Source organism: Saimiri boliviensis, chromosome 7 (assembly GCF_048565385.1).
Source record: "Saimiri boliviensis isolate mSaiBol1 chromosome 7, mSaiBol1.pri, whole genome shotgun sequence".
In the NCBI taxonomy this organism is placed as follows: domain Eukaryota; kingdom Metazoa; phylum Chordata; class Mammalia; order Primates; family Cebidae; genus Saimiri; species Saimiri boliviensis.
The window spans coordinates 62,795,605-62,821,599 of NC_133455.1; the positions used below are offsets into that span (position 1 = coordinate 62,795,605).

General features: G+C 34.3%; 1 protein-coding gene across 4 annotated transcripts in view; it reads right to left on the reverse strand.

Moving 5' to 3' along the window:
- Nucleotides 1-3,823: 3,823 nt before the first annotated feature.
- CPSF6 (cleavage and polyadenylation specific factor 6) overlaps nt 3,824-25,995 on the reverse strand; it is a 34,733-nt gene continuing 12,561 nt past the window's right edge. The window contains exons 3-11 of one of the 4 annotated variants that reach the window (XM_039471892.2): nt 25,060-25,163; nt 21,745-21,890; nt 20,674-20,847; nt 20,434-20,544; nt 19,475-19,979; nt 19,025-19,140; nt 18,382-18,535; nt 15,708-15,900; nt 3,824-8,716 (exon numbers count right to left, since the gene is read on the reverse strand). In XM_039471892.2, the coding sequence (XP_039327826.1) occupies nt 15,711-15,900; nt 18,382-18,535; nt 19,025-19,140; nt 19,475-19,979; nt 20,434-20,544; nt 20,674-20,847; nt 21,745-21,890; nt 25,060-25,163 (1,500 nt within the window). In that variant the 3' untranslated portion in view covers nt 3,824-8,716; nt 15,708-15,710. The remainder of the gene's footprint in view (nt 8,717-15,707; nt 15,901-18,381; nt 18,536-19,024; nt 19,141-19,474; nt 19,980-20,433; nt 20,545-20,673; nt 20,848-21,744; nt 21,891-25,059; nt 25,164-25,995) is intronic. The other 3 variants (XM_039471893.2, XM_039471894.2, XM_039471895.2) reach the window with 3 other exon arrangements.

The following is a 25,995-nucleotide window of genomic DNA, read 5'->3' on the forward strand; positions in this document are numbered from 1 at the left end:
TTAAAAGGTTAGCAGAGAGAAACAGCAAACTAAGAAAGAATAAATGTAACTTTGCCTCCCTGGCTTTAACCTTTGCATTAACTGATGAAATAACTAGTCTTGGCCATATCTAATAAAGGCACATTCTGTTCTTGATGTGTGTGTAAGTCGAAGAAACAATCGGTAGAAGGTAAATTACTCTAGATAAATTACTGCCCAGGTATGTATAACAGAGATAAGAAGTTAGGCCATTCGTCTTTCAGTGTTCACTCATACAAGATGATTTATAAGTCAAGGAAAACATAAAATTGACTGCTAAAGTTTATAGGTAGGCAGTCTCTCAGTGTGCACACACATACATAGCATGTGCTGTTTACAAGTAATGTAAAATATAAAAGCTCAAGTTTACACACTTGGGAGTAGAATGTGCTGCCAGTATCCTGGGATAGATTTGTGAGCTGTATAAAAATGACTTCATCAAACAAGTGTTTACAATAGACAACCTAAGATATACTATTGTGAAAACGCAGCCATCACTAAAATCCTTTATAATTGTTAGCTCATTTTCACATTCTGCAAATCACTTTGACTGTATACTCCTAGGATAGGTTAGATGCCTAGGAAGATTCTTGCATTCTATGTTAAGACAAGGTAATTCTCCCCTCACTTGAGGAAAGCTGAAGAGGTCATGATGTAAAATGATAACCTATTTCAGGGGGAATAAAGAGCTTAAGTGGTACACTGGGTTGAAGTTTCTATACTGTACTGGGGAGCAGTCCAATTTCTAGACTCAGTGCCAACATTTTCCGCCCATTATACCCACCTACCTCGTATCTAATAGGAGAGAAGAATCTGTAAAATATCTACACAAGACAAGATACCACACTAAAATTCTATGGCCTTACACAAAAGTACCTAACACAGTATCTTGTAGAGTAGTACTCAACATTTGTACAAATGAACTTTTGATAGTATGTTCCTAAATGGTTTGGGTATCAGTAAAGCTTAAAATCTTAGGGTGGTGGTGGCTTAGCATCATGACATTCAGTAAACAACAAACTTTGGAATGACAAAAATCATTCTAACCTCTACTCACTAAGTCATAACCTCTCAAGAGCCCATTGCCTCCCTTTTGAAAGTAGAACCCTGAACACTGCCCAGGCGTGGTGGCTCATGCCTATAATCCCAACACTTTCAGAGGCCAAGGCAGGACTGCTTTAGCCCAAGAGTTTTGAGACTAGCCTGGGCAATATGGCAAAACCTATGCCTACCAAAAATACAAGTTAGCCAGGCATGGTGGCATGCACCTGTGATCCCAGCTACTCAGGAGGTTGAGGTGGGAGGATTGCTGGAGCCCAGGAAAGGCAGCAGTGAGCCATGATCACACCACTGCACCCCAGCCCGAGTGACAGCGAGATCTTGTCTCAAAAAAAAAAAAAAAAAAAAAAAAAAGAATACTATCTCAACTGTCTTACAGGATAATTAAGGAACAAAGCAATACGTACAAAATCAATTTTTAAAAATGCTGATGAGTGACTAGGCACAGTGGCTCACACCTGTAATCCCAGCACTCTGGGAGGTCAAGGTGGACGGATCACTTGAGGTCAGGAGTTCAAAACTAGCCTGGCCCAACATGGTGAAAACCAGTCTCTATTAAAAATACAAAAAAAGTAGCCAGGCATGGTGGCTCACACCTATAGTCTCAGCTACTTGGGAGGCTGAGGTTTGAGAATCGCTTGAACCCGGGAGGCAGAGGTTGCAGTGTGTCAAGTATCACATCACTGCATTCCAGCTTGGGTGACAAAGGAAGACTGTCTCAAAAAATGAAATGTTAACAGCAATCCCCTAAAAAACAAAAGGACAGCATAGGAGATTGTGTTCTTCAGCTGGGTTGACAACTGTTAAACTGAAAACTGATGAAGACAATTACTGCCTTCTCCATCCCATAGCTTGATCCATCTACCCTCTCCCAGGGAATGTGTTAACTAGGTGGACTGCCACCATAATGGGAGCCTAATCTTAGACAGACTCACCAACTCCTGATAATCTCACAGATCAACACTGTCACTTCTACCTAAGCTATGCCCACACCACAATGCCCTCAATTTCTATTTCAAAGAAAACTTAAGTTACTAAATATGGTATCTTAAAAGTTTCTACCAGGAATCTACAGCCCACAAACTTCTATTTTTATCTACCCTTATAGGCTCTCCTGACTGGGAAGGGGTGTTTCACTTTTATCTATTCTTATCAATTTAATCTGCAGCCAAGCAGCTTTTTGAAATGCTGATTGTGACACTTCACGCAATTCAATGATTCCACATGACTCTAAGGACAATCTTTAATGTGACCTAAAAGCTCTGGAGGGCCTAGCCTTGCCAAATGCTTGAGCTCCAGATAGGCTATGTTCCTCACTCCTTGCTTCAGCCAAACTGGGATTCTTTCAGTTCCTACTGGCATGCTCCTCTTGCCAAAACCCGTTTTGCAAGCCTCTGCCTGAAAGGTACTTCCCTTTTCCCTTCACCAAGTAATTTTTTTCTCCTACAGATCGCAGTATAATATTAAAGTAGTAATTTTTATTTTTTAAAGTGTTTCTATTTTTGAAAGGTAAAAGTATGTATAATTTATCTGGAACTGACAATGGCTGATCAGAACTGAAGTGCCATATGAAATCTAAGAACCGTTAATGAATTACAAAAGGGAGAACAAGACCAAGAACAGCACTGGAAATCATTTTTAATAATTACTGCTTCATGGTAATGGCTCTGAAACAAAACTACAAAGACAAGAGAAAAATCTGTCCATAAATTTTGTTTAAAAAAAAAAAAAAAAAAGCTGTTCTCTTTCACTAATCAGGTCTTGAAATGAGTCATATGTGGTGTGGCATCTGGCCAAAAAATATTCCTAATAAACTAGGTGTGGTGGCTCACACCTGTAATCCCAGTACTTTGGAAGGCTGAGGTGGGTGGACCACCTGAAGTCAAGAGTTCGAGACCAGCCCAGCATGGTGAAACCCTGTCTCTACTAAAAACAAAAATTTCATCAGGTGCGGTGGCACACGCCTGTAGTCCCAGCTACTTGGGAGGCCGAGGCAGGAGAGTTGCTTCAACCCAGGGGGTGGAGGTTGGGTGCAGAGATTGCAACACTGCACTCCAGCGTGGGCGACAAAGTTAGGCTCCGTTAAAAAAAAAGAAAAGAAAAGAAAAGAAAAATTCCTAATGAGCTTCGCTTAAAGTTAAATGCACTCACAGTGCAGAGACCAGTCTCAACTAATTCAGCACACATGGGAATTAATGGAAACGTATTATAAGAGTAACAGGAAACCTAACAAAAACCTGAACCACAATTTTAGTAGAGGCATGGAAAGGGGTCCCGGTGATGATAATACTATTTCTCATGTTATTTCAGTTGTTTAGAACTGTTACCATTAACATACTCTGAAGCTTGCAGGTAAGAAATCTGAGGCCTCATATTAATATCCTGGCACAGAAATATTTATTGAAATCACAAATCTGCTACTGTTTCAAAAGTATCCTTTAATGTTTCCAGCCTAACTAGTAAAATATTTTCACTGCAAACATTTTTACTTGATTAAAATCTAGTGAGGTTAATGATTATCTAAAACTAAGCAACTGCTTTCTGAATCTTCTATTTAAAAACAATACAACAGCCTAGAAATCTGCCAGGCCTCTTAATCCTAATTTTAGCCCGAGTATCAGCTGCTTTAAAGGGCATCAAAATGTCAATACACAAGACACTGTATACTGTCAATATATATTAACTATTTAAACCATATACAATGGTTACCAAATTACAAATCAAACAAAAAGGACAAACTGCAAAGTCTTATCAAAAGTTTGTTTTATTTTCAATACAAGATAAATACCATGCTTGTTACTAGTGCAGTTTAAGACCTACAATGGCCATATAGCAAACTGCCAAACAGTCACCTAAATGCTAAAGAAAGGAAAGACAAAGTAAACATTAAACACAAAATTGCAATTACAAACATTTTAATAAAATGGAATGAGCGTTTTTAATAGAAGCTAGTATGAAGTCTAATTCTCATGGACAGCAAACAAAAACAAAAAAAACAAAAAAACAAAACAAAAAAACTATTTGATCAATTATCACCTTACCTTTTTGCACAGAAATCTTATTGTGAAGTCACCATAGAGTCAATAGCTAAAATTTTAAGACTTTCTTTGGCCTTCTGATAGTAAACAAATTATTTACAAACTGTGATCAGTAATTCATGGATATTGGTAATATGATACAATTTCTTTTGTTAAGGGCTTTCCATTAAAAATTGCAAAATAACTTTGTAAGGCTGTACAGGGCTGTAAACTACTTGACTAATAAACCATGGGATGCAGAGGAAGGAATAGACCTTTTTTTTTTTTTTTTTTTTTTAAGGCTAAAGTCATCAATAGTATAGATGCATTCCTTAAAATACATTGTGATTTATACCCAAAGGATCCTTTCCCATTAAATACCACCTGAGTACTACAATTTTCAAAGTAAAAAAATAAACATGAATTCACCATAATATTTTAAAATAATTTAACTTACAGAATGCTGAGAAGTGTTATGCAGTAACAATGCAACAAAAAGAACACACTTTCAAAATGAAACATTTTTGCTAAACGCAGGGTCTGTCCAATTATGAAATTAATGTAAAACATTTACACCCATGGCAGAGTTTTAGTAAACTCCCACATGAAAAAACTCTTGGTAGTTATTTACTATGCAAAGTTACCGCTTCAAGATTTGTGTGACTTCAACTGAATTCAACCTAATATTTAAAAGACTCCCATTACAATATGTTAATTAATATAGCAGGAAGTCTTTAAAGACATTAAAATCTGTCTATATATAATCAAGTATTTATACGTCCCATACAAAAACCATAGTAGCTGCATACTCAGTGAATGCCAACAACCTGAAATTTTTAAAAAAAATTGGTTAAGGTAAACCTAAATCATTCTGAACAGTGTTGTCTGAATATTTAGAATATTCACAAAAATTCATATTGCTTCTTTCTAATGCCAAGAAAGAAGAGTAAAAGAACTTCCTCCCAGAAGCCTAGACATTTTAATATTTTCTATTTCACCTTACAGTGAAACTTTAATCCTGAATCTTGATTTCTCTAAAGCAAAAATCTCACATTACGAACACAAAGAATGCCATATGTAAGGCCACATCTTAATAAATTTATAATTTTTGGTTGAATATTTAGTGAAAAAAATCAGTCTAAGGCTTCTAAGAGTCAAGTTGCTAAAAAAAACACACACAAATACACCAGTGTTTAAACTGAAGTTTAAAAAAAAAAACACACACACACACACAGTAAGAACAGAAAAATAGAATACTTTGCTACAAAAATCCCACTAATATATTTTAGCACAAAAATGTCTAACATACACAGTGGATAAGCGTGCATTTAAGGACATACAACTGGGGGAAACATTTACAGAGGGCTATGGGATGCAAGTGAACTTGAGTAAAATTTAAAAACCAGTTATCTGTAAAACAGTGAGAATCTCAATACTGTATTCTCAGTCAAGAATTAGAACATAAACTTCCTCTTAAAATAACTTAAGCTGAAGCTTAAAACACAAATTGGAGCCATTTTAGAAAATACAGAAAACGAAATCATCATTCAGGTATGAAAACCAAAATGTTGAGAGCACTCCAACATAAAAGTCTTGTTATAGCATCTCATTGTATAAAACAGTATGTATTTAGATTGGCACATTTAAATACATAAGGGAAAGAGAAAGTCTTTACCCTTTGAACAATTTTCCCCTTTCACTATAAAATATTATACAACATTCATTAAAACCTCCATGTTTATTTTAATAACTGACCTGAAACTAGTAAAAAATAAAGCAATATTCTCCACAGGAGAATTAAATGAAAATAGTATCTTAAGCTACAAGTTATCTGTATATTCCAAATTGTCGTTAACTGCTTAAGAACATTCTAGGTAAAAGGACCATTAAATGGGCTAAACTAAGATCAAAAGCCACTGCACCTTACTCCAAACCTTATGAAAACTGACAAAATAAAATACGCATCTGCAAATTTACAGTGGAATATGCTTTCCACAACATAGTTTCTTTAATCAAAAGCAGCACTTTCAATCCAAAGTGTTGCTTGAGAAGCAGTACCATTCAGGTACTCTTATCACTCATCTGTAATTTTACTACTGGCTGAAAGGAATGTGACTGTATAGCACTAATAAATGCTATGTTTTAAAAATTCAACTTGTGTTCATATCCACTACAGTTATTAACTAAGGAAAAAACAAAAAGGTCTCTGAGACACTTTTTTTGGTGTCTATGCAAGGATTTATCTCTTTGGATTGTTTATACACATTAAAAAAAAAAGGAAGTGTTTTCAAATAACATCAGCCCATAAACAACTGCAGTGGGTACGAAGAACAAAACAAGGCTTGCAATTTTCACCTTTACTGCTATACATTCATGTGTTATCAGGTAGAGAAGGACTTTGCAAGATTACTTGGTCAAACCAAGAAGTTATTTCCTTCTGACAACACTTAAACATCATGGATTAGCAGCAAACAAATCTAGTACACTCACATTGTCTGCAACAAGTCATGTAATGAGATCAGCCAAGCAGGGAGAAGAGTGATATAGAAGGAACAATTTAAAGGTTGCACTGATAAAAAATGAAAAGGTAAATAAAGGATTTCATTAGTATAAAATTTCCAGTTTCATTTCAAGTACAGTTAGATTTTTGATTCCATTTTTAAATTGTTCAAAGACAATTTTATTCTCATGGACATTTTACTTACCTTTTAACCTATTAACTAATTTCTCTTGTAATATTTATATGTCCATACTTCTTCACATTAGGACATTGTAGTTAAAATATTAAGAAGCCAAGAAATGACAAAAACTAACTATATACAGAAAACATGAAAATTTTGATACAAATCTAAAATAATGTCAAAAAGCAACTGCATTTTCAACAAAACGCTCAAAAAAATCATTTCTGAAAGCAAACAGTTCTGATAAACATCAATGATCCCATGCACAGATATTTCAAACACAAAATATTTTAAAATAAAACTGGCAGTGATATGGGTAACTCAAAACAGCTAATTTTGTTGGAAGTGGTTTGATAGCAGACAAAACAAGAACAGCAGTCGAAATTTCTGGAGGGTTTCTACAGTTGCACATAACATAGTATCTAGGATATTTTAATACTTTAAGCATTCTCCTAGAATTTGGGTATACTTTAACCACCAATGTCTATTAACAGAAGATCTCTCAAAGATAATCACATCTTAAAATATTAACTTGCTCAAGAATTTTAACTCAAATTTCTGAAGTAGTGATTTCAAATTACATTCCCATAAAAACACCTAATCAAGTTGACACCCTGCCTCCACCAATTTTGCAACTAAGAACACATACTAGCCAGGTGTTTTTAAAGAAGGCCTATATGTAAGGCAGGTTTGAAAAAAAATCTTTGATTAACTAAGTAACTATATAGCATGAATCAATAGGTTGTATGAATATACACAAAATTCCTTAAACTGTGAAGACACAGTGTACCTGTCATTTTCCATTACAAATACTGGAGAATACAACCTAATGTTAATGAACATCACATTCTTCAAAAATGTGTACCAATTGGAAAATAAAACGAAACTTCTCTTTACTCACATTTATCTGCTGCGGGGCTCTATTTACACTGCCTATGGCTTAAAAAACAAACCATAAGGACACTCAATAGAAAAACAGCAAATAATTGCAGCATCAAATCAGAACTGTCAAAATTTCCTCAATGTTAGCGGTTCACAATTAAGTGGTTCACAATTAAGTGTTTCAGTACATCTGTGTTGTAATTAATCTGCATTACAAATTCAATATGTACGGGTTTTTACTTAAATGTTTAAAAATCTCCATTTTTTGACCCCTTACACATTGACTGGATTTGCTATGTCTGTCAAATTTCAATTTTTACAAGTTTACATACCATTCAGCAAAGTCACAAGCTAACTAGGTAAAAACAGCTAGAAAAGCAGAATATAGAAATAGTAAATATCCATGTAATCACCTATTCTAATATCAAAATCAAGGGCAAAAGACACTTAATTACTGTGTTTAATTCACTGAACACAAGATTAGATTGATGCATATCCAAAAACGCTATTGCAATGCTTTAAAGGACAGTAAAAATGTCATAGTAACATTATCTTTAGGTATTGCTGAACACAAGACTTTCCCTGAGGTGTAAACATCAAATAACTTGAACAGCTTTACACATCAGCCCCATGGAACAGTTTATTACAACACTACATCTATTGTAATCAAAGTGGTGCTGTTTACAGACATTATCATATGAACATTTTTAACAAGAACAAACTACTATAAAAACAAGCATTTACTTGACTTTTTTTTTTTTCCAATTGCTTGCACATTATAATGGCCAAATGTATATAACCAGTAATAAAGTTGCAAAAGCTATAACTTTTTAAATCACACAGGTTTCCTTCAAATAAAACAGTTAAGCAACATAAAAAATAAAAGTAGAGCTACTGGTTACCATTTATGCAGATTTGCTTTATTCAGATCTATTCCTGTTCATTTTATCCATGAATCCTTACAGGTTCAGTTCAATCACAAGAAGCAAACTGCTGGACAAGCGTCATTTTTCCCCCATGAAGACTGTTTTGTCTTGGAAGGTGATCCTCTTCCTTCAGCTGTAATGTGTCAAAATTTGTGATGTAGATTTTGCTATTCCCCAAAATACACAGAAAAATGCTGGCTTAACTATACATATACAAGTCGTGCATCTACTTCAGTTATGTATTCTAACACAAAATAAGAATTAACTGAAACAGTAGCTGCCTTTGCAGTGGTGAAATGTTCCAATTTATCTGATGATTAAACTGAGATATTCTGATTTCGTTCTTAAGATATTACCGCCTTATAAATTTAATGACTGAAGCAGAAATGAAAATATAGCAGCTACTGTTTCTGTGATGATGGAAACATTCATAAGTCGTTTTCTAAAATATGCAAACTACAAAAATAAACAGAAAATGCTTGGATGATTTTAATGTAAATATTTTTCATTCACCCACATATCATGTCTATAAACTCATTTAACAATTAAATGCTGAACTAAATATAAAATGCAAAATTATTTTACAAATTAATTGTATTTATTTGACAGCATACAGGAACTTCCACAATTATTATAAATCAAATGGTGTTCCATGTTACATAATTTATAAATAAGATTTAGAGAGTATGAACATTTAAATCAATGACATTTACGTACATATCTTTAGACGTAATACAAATTTAAAACATTTACTTTACTTTTACCCTATTCCACCTATGAAGAAATACCTAACGTAGTATTATAAACTAACCAAAAACAAGCTAAGTGGGAATCTACAATGTAAAGTTCATTTAAAACTCACATAAAAGAAAAAAAAAATAAAGTTGATAAACTAAAATTTCAAGCATACATATATATGCAAACTTCAGATGGAGAGGTTCACAAGAAACATTCAGCTAACTTGGATATAAGTAATAATTGAAACTCTAGGTAATTTAAGTATAAATTACAAGAAACCACTTCAATAATAAAGTGATTTGAGAGTCAAGAGGGCACAGATTTCTTTAAAAAATTTTTTTCAGTTAGAACATGTTCATAGGGCACAATGTTTAGTGACATTTTGCCATAAAAATAACTGAAAAATACTTTTTGCTCTATAATTAAGAGTTATTTCTGTCACTGCTATAAATTTTTCTTTTGTCTTTGCCTCCCCAACTAGGTTCTAAGTATCTTAAGAGCAACAGTACATATGCATTCACACTACCTAGCAGTAATAACTTAACACTTAAAAATTGCAAAAGAAAAAAAAATAGATGTTACAATTGGGACTTTTTCTTTTATAAATGGAATTTCTATATGCCTGTTATTTTTCAGGTAACTTCAGCCATTGCTAATGTTATCTTTTATTGCATCTTCATCTTATGCTGATGCTATTTAGTGAAATTATCTAATAGAAAAAAATCTAAAATGGCAGCTTTCAAATGTTTTATTGTCTGCAATGTACTTTTAAAAAACTGGTTTAAAGAGAAACAAGGCATATAATCTAATCTGAAATAATAATTACTGGGAAATTAATAAATTTAACTGCAAAAGAATGCTATCTCCCTAAACTTTCTGTTGCACTGGAAGGTATAAAAAAAGAGAGATCAGATCATTGAGAGGGAAAAAACTATTTAAAGTCATAGTGAGCAAAACAAAAACATTCAACTCTCTTCCATAAAACAGATCACATACAATGCATCTTCTTATCATTATCACTCCAGTGGAAAATTATACTTTTTTTGGGATACAGAGCCTTGCTCTGTCACCAGGCTGGAGTGCAGTGGCATGATCTCGGCTCACTGTAAACTCCAACTCCTCAGTTCAAGTGATTCCTCTGCCTCAGCCTCCCAAGTAGTGGGAACTACAGGCGTGCACCACCACACCCAGCTAATTTTTTGCATTTTGAAACCCAGTAGAGACGGGGTTTCACCATGTTGGTCTGAGTCGTCTTGAACTTCTGACCTCAGGTGATCCGCCCATCTAGGCCTCCCAAAGTGCTCGGATTACAGGCATGAGCCACTGAGCCCCGTTACACTGTTTTTATATAGAGAATCCTGTTGCAACACAGATATTTTTCCAGGACTAATGAACTCATCTTTTGTCTGATTATATTTTATAGATGAATCTTTACTACTAATAAATCTAATTTTTATCATACATACATAAAATATGGGGGATAGTCTAGCAGTTTTTATTTCTATTTCTAAACACTTTACATTTATGCACTTGGAAATACAAATTTTACAGTTTTAAATGGAAGTGAATCTGAAGGCAATACAACCCATTTCCAATAATCCAATTCCACATTATACTCTCTCAAATGTCTAAGCAGACAACTACATCAACAAAGATATCAAAAAGAAGCTTCAAAGTGACAAATACATTCAACGACCATGTTTTCAATATATCATTTGGTAAAATCGGTAATGTCAAAGCCACACAATTACTTGCTTTAGCTATCAATTATAAAAGACCTATGTAAACAGTTGATAAAATAAGAAGATAAATGGAATCTACAGCTTTTTAAAGTCTGTAAACTAAAGTGAGCACTAAGTAAAATTTCAACACACAGAGAAGTATCTGCATTTTAAGATAATATATCAAGCCATTATTAATAACTCAAATTATAATTGTTTCTGTTAGAAACTTATCTACACACATTTGTTAGAATTAGTATTTTTAATTCATGGTAAATGCATCCTTTAAGATTCAAATATATATTTGATAGGGCACTTTTATAGGTTTTCACATTAATATATTGAATTAAAAGGATTCTCATATAATTTTAGAGATGCACTATTAACTCAATGAAATAAAATTCACTTTTCTCTATCTGGTAATTTCTTCCTTAATGAGAAGAATGGAAATGAGGTGGGCAAGAGAAACAATTATCTACATACAAGTTAGCTCTAAAATCAAAATTCCTTCTTGCGTTGACTAGAACATATTACATAAAAACAATTCTAGTTATTATAGATATTTACAAAAAGTTCCTTGCTACCAAAATATTTCATATTTTCATCTTTCTACCTCTGGACATAGTACTTACCTCATTTTAACTAAAGTATTTTGTTACTCTATCAAACACATAAATAATTGTTGCTCTTAGAACCCACTAAAATAGTAGAAATAAAGGTAATCACAAAGAAAAATGAGCTTTGTCCCCAAAAGATTTACAAAATGAACATCTCAAAATAACCTGTTATTTATAATTCATGAAAAGTTAAAACATGCTACCACAAAAGAAAAATTCATAAATTTGGATAGCATAAATGGCACCCTTACCCCTTTCTGGTTATTAGGTTTCTTTAAACAACGTTAACTAAATATTCATTCAAGACAGAATTTATTCAAAACAATCTATTTTACAAACTAAAACAATGGTAGTAAATTTAACACTGAGATGAAGGTGAGAGAGCAAGGTGACTCACACTGGCATTGAGGTTTTTTTAAAACAGGGAACATTAATCATTTGTAAACAAAACTGTATTCTTAAACCACAGTGAGCAAAACACACTATACATCCATTCAAGGGATCACTTCCTATACCCTCTTGTAACTTCTATTAAGTCAGTTGTGCAGTTGAGACAGATTTTGTAAATACTCAAAGCAAGGAAAATTAGAGCTAAAGCAATGAAAGCTAGCATATCCAGATGAAGCAGAGAAGTTAGGATACATGGGAAAACACAAGGAAACAGGGCTGGAACTATAAGGCAGACCTCACATAATGTAAGAGTTGCAGAAACAATTTTAAAATCTTATTACAACCAGTATCATTCACCAGGTAATTAAGATAATTTAATTCTCACATAAGCCTCAAAGCAACAATAACAAGAAAACGAAACATCTTTAACATGTAAGAAAGAATTTTTTTAAAAATTCTTTTGGCTTTTGTTTTTTTCTCAAATTAACACAGTAAGTTGAATACACAATGCAACGCATCCTAAAACTCATCAAATAACAAAATCTAAGATCTTATGGTCAAGATATTTAAGGTAGGAAAAGAGTTGTAAGACAGCAAAGGCAAGTTATTGAATCCAGACCCCATACCCAATGCTAAAAATTGTGTCAAGTCATGGATAATGATTTGAGAATTGTAAAACCTCATAAAATAGGGAGAGGAAAAGCCTAAATTTAAAGAGTATTTTAAAAAAATAATTTTGTTTCAGTAAACAAAGAAAAGCTAAATTGTTAAAACAAATTTGCTGAGTAAGGATGTTCCAAAGAAGTAACAAGAGGAATGCAACCTTTTAAGCAGCTCAACTATGAAACTAGAATTATTTCAGTAAGAAATGTACAATCTTAAAGCACTGAACTACTTTTATTTTGCTCAGAGTGGTCTGAGAATAGAGGCAGAAATTACAGAATATGAAGCACAATGTATTTACATACTGAAATTTACAATACCGGTATTTTCTCATTGAAATATTATCTATTTGAACTTAGATATTGAATACTTTTAGAAAAACCAATACATTTTAAAATGAGAGAATGCAATTAACGTTACCAACAGTTCAAACACAAAAAAAATTAAGATGGGACAGACATTAACAGCTTGCCAAGATCATTAAGTTTCCAGTTAAATTAAGAACTTGCCCTTTTATCCATTCATCATCACTTTAATAGATTACATTAGTATTTTATTTGTATACAGCCTTACTACTGACATTCACTTTAGCTTTCAACTCACTCATTCCATTTAGTCCATTTAAGATTTACATGAAAGCTCAAAAGGACTCATATTTTAAAACTTCTAAAAAGGTCAACAGACCTTATTATGATGGTGATCAATTTTGCAGATAGCTTTTGTTTTAAAAAGAGTTTTACTTGAATATATTTAATCCCATTCCCCACCCCTTTACTCATGTCTACAACCACAAAAACTACTGTTTGATATAGCAAACGTACAATAATCCAGGATAACAAAATTTTTTGCACTAGAAATGCTTATGTAAAATTTTGCTTGGATGAAGGCACATACAGTATTACAACTCAATTCTGATTAATGTACAAACAAAACATGGAAATTCTGGTATGGTACATCAGTGATTAAGAAAAATGTCAACAATAGTTTGCACATTAGGGATTTGCAGTTAATGTCTGAATGTAATGAAACTCAAGCCATGATGTATTTAGGTGTACCCATTACTAGAATGTAATGTTAGCTAACTCAAATATACTTTAAGATTAACAATAGACTTTTCAGAAGCTGACTTGTTGACTATGCTAGTTTCACTAAAACCAGTAAGAAAATTGTAATTAGTTAACTTTGGGTTTAAATCGGCTTCTTAGAGGACCCCTGATGGGCACATCCCATTTTGGAGATGAATTCAAGTTTTATTATCATGCCTTTACTAACTAGAAGCTTGTTGATAACTTACGAAGTCTAAAAAAATAGGTAACTTATAGAATCTGTATCTTTCTATAACGGAAATGGCTGACATAGATAAGCATTTTAACTAATAGCCCAGTCACAATCCACCTTAAGCAACTGATGGATACTGAAATTTTTTTTATTAAAATGGGATCAGATGTATTTAACTCAGGGGAAAAGAATGCTACATCCTTAAATTTTAGTATTTAGATTTACATAATACAATAGTCAATTTTTACATCAAAAAACAGTATCAATTTCAATAATCTTAGTTTTAAAAGTATAAATTTTTTTGCCTCATTAAAAGATTGTTCTGAGATTTATATTAAATTTTGTAATACATGGAAAACCATATAAAAATTAAAGTTTTGATATTCAATCTGCATATTCAAAATGCAAAGAAAAGTATCAAAGCCAGCCTTTTAACTTAAAAAGCCCTTAAAACTGTAAACACTGTAAGAGCTTATTTGTGTTCCATTAAAAACAGCATGCTTATTTTCTAGGCATTTAAGGATCTCATTTGCTAAAATGTTATCTGTTATGGTTAAAGAAATTGCTATTCTGTCATGGAATTACATACACTTGATAAAGCCTTTAATTTTGCCCATAACATTTTAAATACTAACAATTACCATGACTGAATTTTCAGTAAGTTTCCCATGATTACTGAAAATAATCACATAAAGAGTAATCTACCTATGAGGGGTTTGTTTTAGCCTTATTTAATTTGAATATGCCAACCAACATATAAAGAAAAAATATTTTAATTTACAGAATAACCTTTGTGTCACATGCATAAGCCTTATACTGCCCTCCCCCAGCTCTTCACATGAATAAATGCTGTTAACAAATATAAAAAATAAAATTACATGTGAAAATGAAGCATTAACAGACAACTCTTCCCACTTATGAAAAATGTACACAAGAAATAGTTTTAAAATACAGAAAAAAAGACAATGATTATGATTTATGAATGAAACATCAAAGAAAATTATTTCAGGTTATTCTAAACTTGGGTATATGGCTTGACACAATTTAAAATGTTTAGATATGGTACACCCTGAACCCATTTTAATTGAATAACTTTTATTTCTTTGCAAATTAAAGGATACTGTTTCTTTTAAAAACAAAAACCAGATGACAGGAAAACAATGTCTCTTCTAAAAAAAAAAATTTTTTTTTTTTAAAGGAAAAAGGCTCTTTCTTTTTGAATGTTGAGAAAACACCCTCCCATATTATAAACTATGATTGTGTTAGATTTTCTCATAAATTTTTAGGGACAAATAAAACTAGTTCAAGAATAGTCACTTTCCATTTATTTTAAAAAATCCAAACATATATATGAAATAACTCCCTGTATTTTATATTTTAAATTACACACAAACTATGTGATTACAAGAATCCCAATTTTTAGATTTTAGAAGTACACAATGAGTCCTCTTGATTATTTCCTTGCTTTGTTAAGACCATTAACTATTTGAAACCTAAAAGTGATTAACTCAGCAATAAAATAGTCAAAGATAAAGGGTCAAAATTTTTACCTCTCATTACTTACCTGTTACTTGTTTCAGATGTTTCAAGAAGATTAAATTCACAAGTAGTTGGACCATTTAAAATGTAGGTATATACTGTATAAATAGCAGCCTTGGAGTTACAGTTACTGTTAAGAATACACACGCTAAATATAACAGGAACAAGGAATACCCACCTTCTAACGATGACGATACTCGCGCTCTCGGTCACGCTCTCGGTCACGGTCTCGGTCACGATCCCTGTGCCTCTCTCGTTCTCTGCTTCTCTCTCTATAATAATCATCATGACGGTCTCTACTACGGGATTTATGGCGCCGACTCTTCTCTCGTGATCTACTATGGTCCCTCTCTCTTGATCGTTCACGTCTTCTAAAAGAAATTACTGGATTAATGCTCTCCATAATTACTTTAAAAATAGTCAATTTTTTGGTGTCTAAAAAAACTAAGGTGGCAAAAGATTCTTTGTAATCTAGTTTAAGTTTACTATCTGGAGCTGCCAATAATGACTTACCAACTCACCAGTAAGCACGAATCAGAAATTTCATTATTAAAAAACACTACCAAAAAACCAGCATGCAGACACATCACAGAAATGCATCACATCATCAATTTAAACTAGCAGCATAAATAGATATGTAGTATTTACTGAATGAACAAAGAGAAAAGGGAAAATTTCAAAGTACTTGTGTTTTAAGCTAAAGAACATCTACAGTATGTTTTTAGATATAAAATTCATAAAAATCACAACACACAATGGGGCTTAAATACATGAAAATGACACTCTGTTAACATGTTATGTAACATATGTTAAAATACTAATCTTACATTTCTACCTAACCAAAGTATAGTTCATGAGAAGCAGCACCCAAAACTAAGAAACTTTCTAATACACACGTTATGTTCAGGGGAGAAGAGGCACGGGAGAAGGCTAATGATTATGACGAATAGCATGAATTGATACAGTATTCACACTGTATTTAATAAACAGAAATATTTCATGAACTGCCATTTTTAAAAAACAAAAAATTAAACCAAAGGTTACTGACTAAAAGACCTCTACAAAGTCTGCTAAATTTATAGTAAGGAAATAATAACTATCTATTAAACAAGAATATTTACGTCTTGTATTTCTGCACCAGACAGCTAAGCTTAGCAAATGTTAAGTGCTAAGCTTCTTGATCAAGGCGTAAGTTACTTCTTTTTCAAGAGAGGGTCTCTCTGTCACCCAAGCTGGAGTGCAGGGACATGATTACAGTTCATTGCATCCTCAACCTCTGGGGCTTAAGCAATCCTCCTACCACAGCCTCCCAAAAGTAGCCAGGACTATAGGCATGCAGCACCAGGCCCAGCTATTTAAAAATTTTTTTCAAATAGACAAAGTCTCCCCATGTTCCCAAGGCTGGTCTCAAAATCCTGGGGCTCTAGTAATCCTCCTGCCTTGGCCTCCTAAAGTGCTGGGATTAAAAAGTTATTACGTTGGACCTTTAAACCTAAAAAGATGATACAAGATACCTGTATCTATGACAAATCTGTTCAGATACCAAGATTCTTACACTGAGCCAAAAAGGTAATAATTACAAAATTAGGGACCATGTCAAAGGCAAGCTCCTGTCTTTTAAAGAAGACTACCACCAGGTAGAGTACACTAAAAACACATCTAAGAATACCAAGTGAAGATTAAAGGACTGCCTTTCAAAAATATATAAAATTTCAAAGTTAGCAACAATACTAAAAAGAAAACAAAAGAAAAAACCCAAAAAACCCCACAAAAAACCACAACACTACCTAAACGATAGATCAGGCATCCCCCAACTTTTTACACAGGGGGCCTGTTCACTGTCCTTCAGACCGTTGGAGGGCCGCCACATACTGTGCTCCTCTCACTGACCACCAATGAAAGAGGTGCCCCTTCCTGAAGTGCAGTGGGGAACTGGATAAATGGCCTCAGGGGGCCGCAGTTGGGGGATGCCTGCGATAGATCATTCATTCATTCAGTCCCCCATTCAAGAAACTTTTATTTGGCACTCATTCTGTACCACTCTGTAGGCAACAGAAATAATATAGTGAGCATGGCTGAGCACAGTAGCTTATGCCTATAATCCCAGCACTTTGGGAGGCCAAGCTGGTAACTTAGCAAGACCTCATCTCTTAAAAGAAAAGAAATAGTGAGCAGCATAAAGCCCCTGCCATCATTCAACATGTGTTCTAATGAGAAATATGCCTTGATAACACATAAGAATCGGTTATCGTAAATACTATGGAAGAAATAAGAAGAACAATATGACAGACTAACTTGGGAGAAGCCCCCTCTTAAGAAGTTAAGATTGAGATGAGAAGAATAAGGAGCCAGCTATGTGAAGAGACAGGGAAAACTGCTCCCAGAAGGAATATAAAGTAAGGTGGTCAAACGTTTGATGTATCTAGAGAAAATTGAGATGAGAAGAATAAGGAGCCAGCTATGTGAAGAGACAGGGAAAACTGCTCCCAGCAGAAGGAATATAAAGTAAGGTGGTCAAACGTTTGATGTATCTAGAGAAAAAGGAGAAATATGGCTGGAGAACAGTGAGTAAGGGAAAAGGTACAAAATGAGGCTAAAAAGATAGGCAGGGGCTTTATCACACAGTGCCTCAATCTTTACAATCTTGCTTTAAGACTGAGTAGAAGCCTTTGAAGGGTTTTAAGCAAGCAACTAACATTTAGAGTTTAAAAACAACAACAAAAGAAACTCCAGCTGCTAAATAATCAGTACGTAAAGGCAAAGTCCTCTTTTTAGTGTCTCCAACACAGTATTTTTTTCCACTTGTAAGCTAATAGTTTTGTTTAAGTAGACATGAGACAGGAAAGTTTTACCTTGATCCAGAACCGTAAGACTTGGACTCAATTCCATGAAGGCAATCTTGCAAAGAACTAATAAGAACTTTGCAACGATCATCAGCGGATACTTTGGATTGCTTAATTAGAGAAATTGCAGTTACCAATGTCTCAATAGCACTTCCATAATCACCTGTGGGGGAAAGGAAAGAGTTTGAAGTCAAACAAATTTTGTTTTCAAAATACCATCAAACCACTTGGGGTAAGAGCAATAACTCATTTTACAAAAGTAGTGTGCTATAAAATAACCTATACAAGATAAACGTCTTCTTTTAGTATTTCACCATTTGCAAAAGCTTTTCATTCTCAGATTAACTTATTTTTACAGGTGTGTGAAGCATGTTATCATTTTGCAAATATAAGAACAGGCATCCTAGTCCCCTGAACCATCAAATGTCAAGAGTAAGACTTAAATCTATACCAAATAACTTAAAATTTGGATTTTCCCCACTACACTGTGACATAGCTTTTTTCAATGCTTTTTAAATATATGATAGGTAATGATTTGGGCATACAAAAAGAACTACTACATGTAAATGACCTATCTTCTAGACTGCACTTACATTTTTAGGTCATTCCTAACAACGTAAACAAGAAACATTAATACAAGAAATATACAAACCAGCACTGGCATCAGACACAGCTCTCGAAATAGCACTACTTGAGATTGCCCTGTTTCTATTCATGATTTCTTCAAACTCAGCTTCACTCAAGGGCGTTCTTGCAGTATCCATTTCCCTGTAAAATAAAAACGTAAACCTTAACTCAAACTCAACAGATTTCCTAAGTTAGTCACAACAGTGTAAAGCAATTCATACTAGCTGCTTCTGACATGTGCCTTAGAGATAATGGTTACTTTTCCAGATTGAAGCATGCTACATTTCCTATAAAGAGAACACATCTGAACACAATTCTCCTATTCGAGTATCTTTCAGCTAAAACAGAGTAGCAGCTTAGACACCTCAACTTCCTAGAAGGCAGAAATAACACTTTTATACATCTATAATCTAATATTCTCAGAGTTATTATTCCTATCTTTTATCAAGTACTTTTACAGAACACACTAACTTACCTTCCAGGGGGGCCATAGTCACCCCTATCATATGGTGGAGGTCGGCCATATGGGTCTGTTGGTGGTGGACCTCGGCTATCTGATGTAGGCATGCCACTGTTAGTTGGCGGAGGAAAGAAAGCTGGGTTCACATGCGGAGCTGGCGGTGGGGCACCTGGAGGTGGTCCAGGAAGATGTGGAGGAGGAGCTAGTGTAAGGGGTGGCCCAAGTGGACCAGGTGGACGAGGTGGAAAGGGGCCTGGAGGTGGAGGTGGTCCCTGTTGTGGAGGTGGTGGGCCAGGAGGGGGGCCGTAGCCTGGAACTGGAGGTGGAGGGCCAGGAGGAAGCGGACCCAACGGAGGCTGCCCAAAAGGCTGTCCAGGAAAAAGAACTGGTGGTGGAGGGCGATCTCCTCGATTAGGAGGCCCCGCTAGAGGAGGAGGCAGAACCTGACCAGGAGGTGGAGGACCTGGTGGACCAGGTGGGCCTGGAGGACCTAAGGGTGGACGTGGTGGAGTCTGTCCAGCTAAAGAACAAAGGGGAGAGAGAGAGAAAAAAAAAAAACACTTCACTAATAAGATATTTTAACTTTCATATGCCAAGATTATACTTTAAAAGCAAAATGCATATACCAAGTCTTTGTCTTTAAATAAAACTCACATATGACAAATGTTACGTTATCAACTACAATGATGAAATATATCCTTTCATATTTAACTAGCTCAATTTATGTTTAAGAAAAATTACTGAAACAAAAATTTTAATTAAAAAAGATTACAACACCTAGAGATATTTTCCATCTTTTAGTGTACACACACTTCTTACAGTGAAATCACCCACCTTATATTCTACTCTGATGCCAAGCTAGAAAGTGAAACAAGGAAAAATGATCTTGAAAGGATTTTTTTAAGAGGTAAGAAAATAAGACGGATGTAAATATTCTATATATAAGTCAAGCAAGTTTGGAGAAAAATAAAGACCTTTTAGGCCAAAAATGGGTATTTCCTCTATGCTGTGCCCCATATGCCATGGAATCCTAGTTTCCAGGAACAAAGGCCGAGTTCCTTTAACAAGATGCTTGATCAAATTTCCTGGATTCCAAAAATAGCATAACAAGGAGAGTAAGTCACATTAATAATGCATTACTTGAAAAAGAGAGAAAAGGAAAAGAGGTATTAGGTAGACATGTTTTATCCATGATAATTTAAGAAAAGTTTTACCTGGAAAAGGTGGGGGTGGCCCTCCTGGTCCTGCTGGCCCAGGAAATCTGTCCCCACCAGGAACAGCCCCTGGAAAACGGCCCCGTCCTCTACCACCTTGTGGAAATGCTGCACGGGAACTCCCTCCTGGAGGACCAGCTTTACCTTCCCCAGACATCTGTCCTGATTGTGTAGCTGCAAATATCCAAATACTCATAAATAGCACTTATTAAAAATAGTTTTCTGAAATGTAGCCACTATTACTAAAAACAACTCTATTTCAAAGGTCATTGATACAATACATTAACTTGCAAATGCCTTGTGGCTATCCAAACTACACAAGAAAGTATGGGTCAGGAAAACATTCACATTTATTTGGGTACTTTTAAAGACTCAAAATATCCAGGTTTAAATATATTTTCCATTAAGTAAATATCAGTTACTTTCAATACCAGTACTCTGCAGCAGCCAAGACCGAAATTCTTCAAGATATCTTAATTTCAGTATTACATCATTTAAATTTTGTAACATACTTCTTCAGTTAAGTCTTAAGTGCTAAAACATTAAAAGAAAAGGAACCACTTGAATTTCTGTTAATTACATAATCATCCATCTTATCTCTTTAAGTGATAACATCCTTAAATATGTAATGACAAATCTTTTCTATATTCAATTTACCAAGTGGTGAAAGGTCTTGTTGCCAAGCAGAAAAATCAATGAACATTTTCTGGTTATCTGTGATCTCTCCCCCACCATAACACACATTCACATAGCTTTCCTTTAAGAATTAGAATGTAGTTTCTTTCTGTATCTAAGATGGAAATAACAGGACAAGAATGGCAGGGCTACAGAACTTGCACACTGTTTTGTGTACTACTGAGTCCCTTACATTTGGAGAAATATGGAACAGGAGGTTTCCTGTACATAGGCCCACACTCATAACCAGTGATTAAATCAAATTCAAAGCATGGACTTTGTGAAATGGAGTTTCTAGTGAACTAGTATTAAGATGACTTCTCTAGTGTTAACACCTAAAATATCCATTGGTTAAAATGTACGTATTTTAATAAAAGCTTCTGAGGGCTTGCTTACTTTTCCTGGACTGCATTTCAAATTGACTCAGGAACTGTTTATTGCATGGAGTTACAACAGGATTCTGACCATGAAGTTCTCTTTTAGGCAACAGATCCATTAACTTTTTTGAAGATGCTTCAGATCCAACACCAACAAGGGCAAACCTAAAAGGTGTTTAAGGGGTGAGGATACAAAGTAAAGAGATCAATATTATTACTATTACTCTTCTCTAAAAATGTCTTAATCTAATCGGCTTTTATGTGAAAACAAACGAACAAACAAAAAACAGCTGGGCACAGTGGCTTATGTCTTAATCCCAGCTGCTTAGAAGGCTGAGGCAGGAGGATTGCTTAAGCCCAGGAGTTTGAGGCTACAGCAAGCTATAATCACACTAATGCACTCCAGCCTGGGCAACAGAGCAAGATCCTGTCTCTAAAAGTAAATAACTTTAAAAACTGAAAATATTTCTCGAAACTATACAAGTACACATTTTTTATTCATCTTCTATAACATACCATAAAATTCAGTCATTTAACATGTATAATTCAGTGGTTTTTAGTATTTCAGTGTTATAACTACCACCATCATCAATTTTAAAACGTTTGCATCACCCCAAAAAGAAACTTCGTATCTGTTAGCCATCACTCCCATTTCTTCCCATCCCTGTACTCCATGGAACCACTAAATCTAATTTCTGTCTCTGTACTAGCCTATCCTGGACATTTCATCTAAATGGAATCATACAATAGGAAGTCCCTTAGGATTAGCTTCTTTAACTGGTATATTTTCAAGGTTCATCCCTTGTTACAGCATGCATCATTACTTCCTTGACTTTTAAAGCTGAATAATTTTCCATTATAAACATACCACATTAAAAGAAACCTATCCATCAGTTCATGGACATTTAGGTTGCTTCCACTGTTTGCTACAATAAAAAGATGTACAACACCATTAACCACAGGGGAAATAAAAATCAAAACCACAGGATCCCACCCCATACCCACTAGGATGGCTATAATCAAAAAGACAAGTATTAAATATGTAAAGAAACTGGAATCTTTGCACACTGGTGATCAGTACATATTAATAATGGTGCAATGACCCTGGCAACAATCTGACAATTCCTCAAAAATTTAAACATAGAGTTACCATATAACCCAGTAATTCCATTCCTAAGTATACATTCAACAGAACTGAAAATACATGTTCACACAAAATGGGCATACAAACATTCACAGGGGCATTCTCCTTAATAGCCAGAAGTGGAAATAACCTAGACATCCATCAACTGATAGATTTAACAAGTGCTATATCCATGTAGTAGAATTATTACTCAGCCATAAAAAGAGATGCTGATGCATGCTTCAACATGGATGAAGTTAAAAACATTATGCTAAGGAAGAAAGTCAGTCACATAGGACTACATATTTTATTATTCCATTTAAATGAAATGTCCAGAATAGGTCTATCCAGAGCACATTAGTGGTTGCCAGCAGATAGGAAAAAAGGAAATGGGAGTGACTGCTAATCGGGTACAAGGTTTCTTCTTGCGGTGATGAAATGTTTTGGAAAGAGACAGTGGTAATGGTTGCCAAACTCATAAACATAAACATCACTGAATTGTACACTTTAAAAACGTGCACTTTAAGGCATGTGAATTATATCTCAATAAGAAAAACAAATTTAAAATAATCAGAATGATTACCAATTTGTATAGCTATAGGATATTCTAAATTCTTTGAGGGAGGGAGGGTCTTAGCAGCTTAAGAAGCTCAAGATCTTTTCCCCTTTAATGTTCAATATAATCTTTTTAACCTACACTTCTTATTCTAGACAACAAATTCTGCTGATTGTGCCAGGATTATCTTAGGGCACAACATTTAGAAACAACCAAATTAATTTAACAAATATTTATTAAGCACTACCTCCTATATGCAAGGTAGAGCTGGGGATGTAACAGTGAACAAAACAAAATCTCTGCTCTTGTGAAGCTTAAAGTCTAGCAAGAAGAGACAACAAGTAAAATCTATCAGAGCAGAAATAAGGGAAACAGAATAGGAAGGTGCTACTTTGCACAAGGTAGTCACAGAAGAAAAACTCATAAGCAGTGTGAGTCCTAAATGAAGCAAAAGAGTAAGCCATGTGGATATTTGAGGGGGAAAAGTAAACCAGAAAGAGAAAATGGCTAAACATCCTAGGTAAGAATTGGTCTGACAAATAGCAAAGGGACTAATGTGGATGAAAAAGAGTGGTAGGGAATAGGGTCAGAAAGGTAATGGGAAACAGATCACAAAGTACCTTGTAGACAGTGGTAAAGACTGAGTGAGACAGGAAGCCATGAGAATATTCTGAGCAGAAAGGAACTGATGTCCTTTTTTAAAAGAACTTCTACTATGTGAAGTACAGCCTGTAGAGGGCAGTCTATACTTCCAGTTAGGAAGCTACTGCCAAAGTTCAAGTAAGAGAGGATAGTGGCTTTGATCAAGTGGTGTAAGTGAAGTTGGTGAGAAGTGTTCAGACTCTGCACATATTGTGAAAATATTCTCATTTAGTATAAATTGGTATAATCTTCTAAGATAACTAAACAATATATGAAATAAGCATATTCTTTATCTTTGTGCATCTAACAATTTATCCTTAAAAGAATATCCAAAATCTGTACCTAAAGACTTAGATAAAATGATGCCTGCTGCAACATTATTTATAACAGGCAAAAGCGGAAACAACCAAAATAACCAAAAATAAGAAAGGTAAATTATAGTAGCATACCAGGTATGATGTGAAAGAATTAGACCTTAGAGAGGATGTGTATTTATTTTTATTCCTTATATCAAACACAAACACATGAATTATAATTCCTTTTGTTTTTAAGGAAAAGTCCAAAAGAATCTTCACTATGTTAACAGTAATTATCAATGGATGGTAGGACAGTGACATTTTATTTTCTTACTTTTGGATATTCTCATTCTCATCCTTCTCACTTGCATAGTTCAATAGTTAAATAAAGCAAAACATCCATGTGATACACATTATTCTTCAGTTGCTCATCTTCTCCCATCTCTTAATCACAGAGAGAATAATGGTTCTTAAACTGTCATTTCAACAACCATTTCAATCACAGATGGAGAAAACTTGGGAAAATTAGAAAATAGATCTGTCCACATCTCCACTCCACTAGTTTTAGTGTGCTAGGTAATAGGCTATGTAAGAGGAATAGTATCCATCTTTGTCTAAGAACCTCCACAAGTGTAATTAACATTAATTTAAAGGAAAGTTAACTTGTAAAAACTGTATCACTAGCTACTAAGTCAAAAAGAAAGAAAGAATTCTTACCCCTTTGACTGGCCATTTGCCCGATTTTCAAAAAATTTTATCTCCAAAATATCATTTACTCCCAAAGAATGAACTGCTTCAGTTAAGTCTTCATCTGTTGTCCACTGCAAGATATTTTCCCCCTTGTTAACCATTAAAATATAGCCAAGATTTTTACTATCCCAATTTAGTTTTTAAGGGGAAATTCGGGACATAAAAGGGAAAATGAATGCTGAGTGCAAATCTTAAGTCTAGTTATAGCCAGTCAGGCTCCAAGCTTTAAACAGAACAAAAATATCTGAGAACCTAACTTCATTCTCTGACAAGCACTTCAGAAACCAGAAGGTATATACCCTTGGAGTTACAATAGGATTTGATTTTCAAGAGTTTCTAGTCCCTTATAGTTTTAAACTGCTATGATTTTAATTTGTGAATAAAACCAATTTGACTTCCTCCCATTAAAAAAAAAAATTCTGAATTTCACCTTGTTTTTGAATTAAAACATAGAGAAGAAAAAAAACTAACACGTATTTAATATCTACCATGTACTTTATGTACCAACTATTTAACTCTTATGACAACCCTGTAAGCCTATTATCCCCATTTTACATAGGATACAATGGAAGTTAAAAAGCTTGCCCAAGGTCACAAAACTAATAACAGAAGTTGGAGCTAAGATCCAAATGCTTACTTAGCAACCATACTTTCGTAACTACACTGCTACTGTCTCCAGTATTGTAGAATGCTCAGACTGGATGGTGGGAGATCTATTACAATTAGTTTTATAAGAAATGTAAATAGGCTGGGCACCATAGTCCCAGCACTCTGAGAGGCTGAGTTAGGAGGATCACTTGAGGCCAGGAAAGTGAGATCAGCCTGAGCAACCTAACAAGAAGTCAGATCTGCAAAGTTTTTTTTTTTTTTTTTTTTTTAAATTAGTCAAGTGTAGTGGCACAT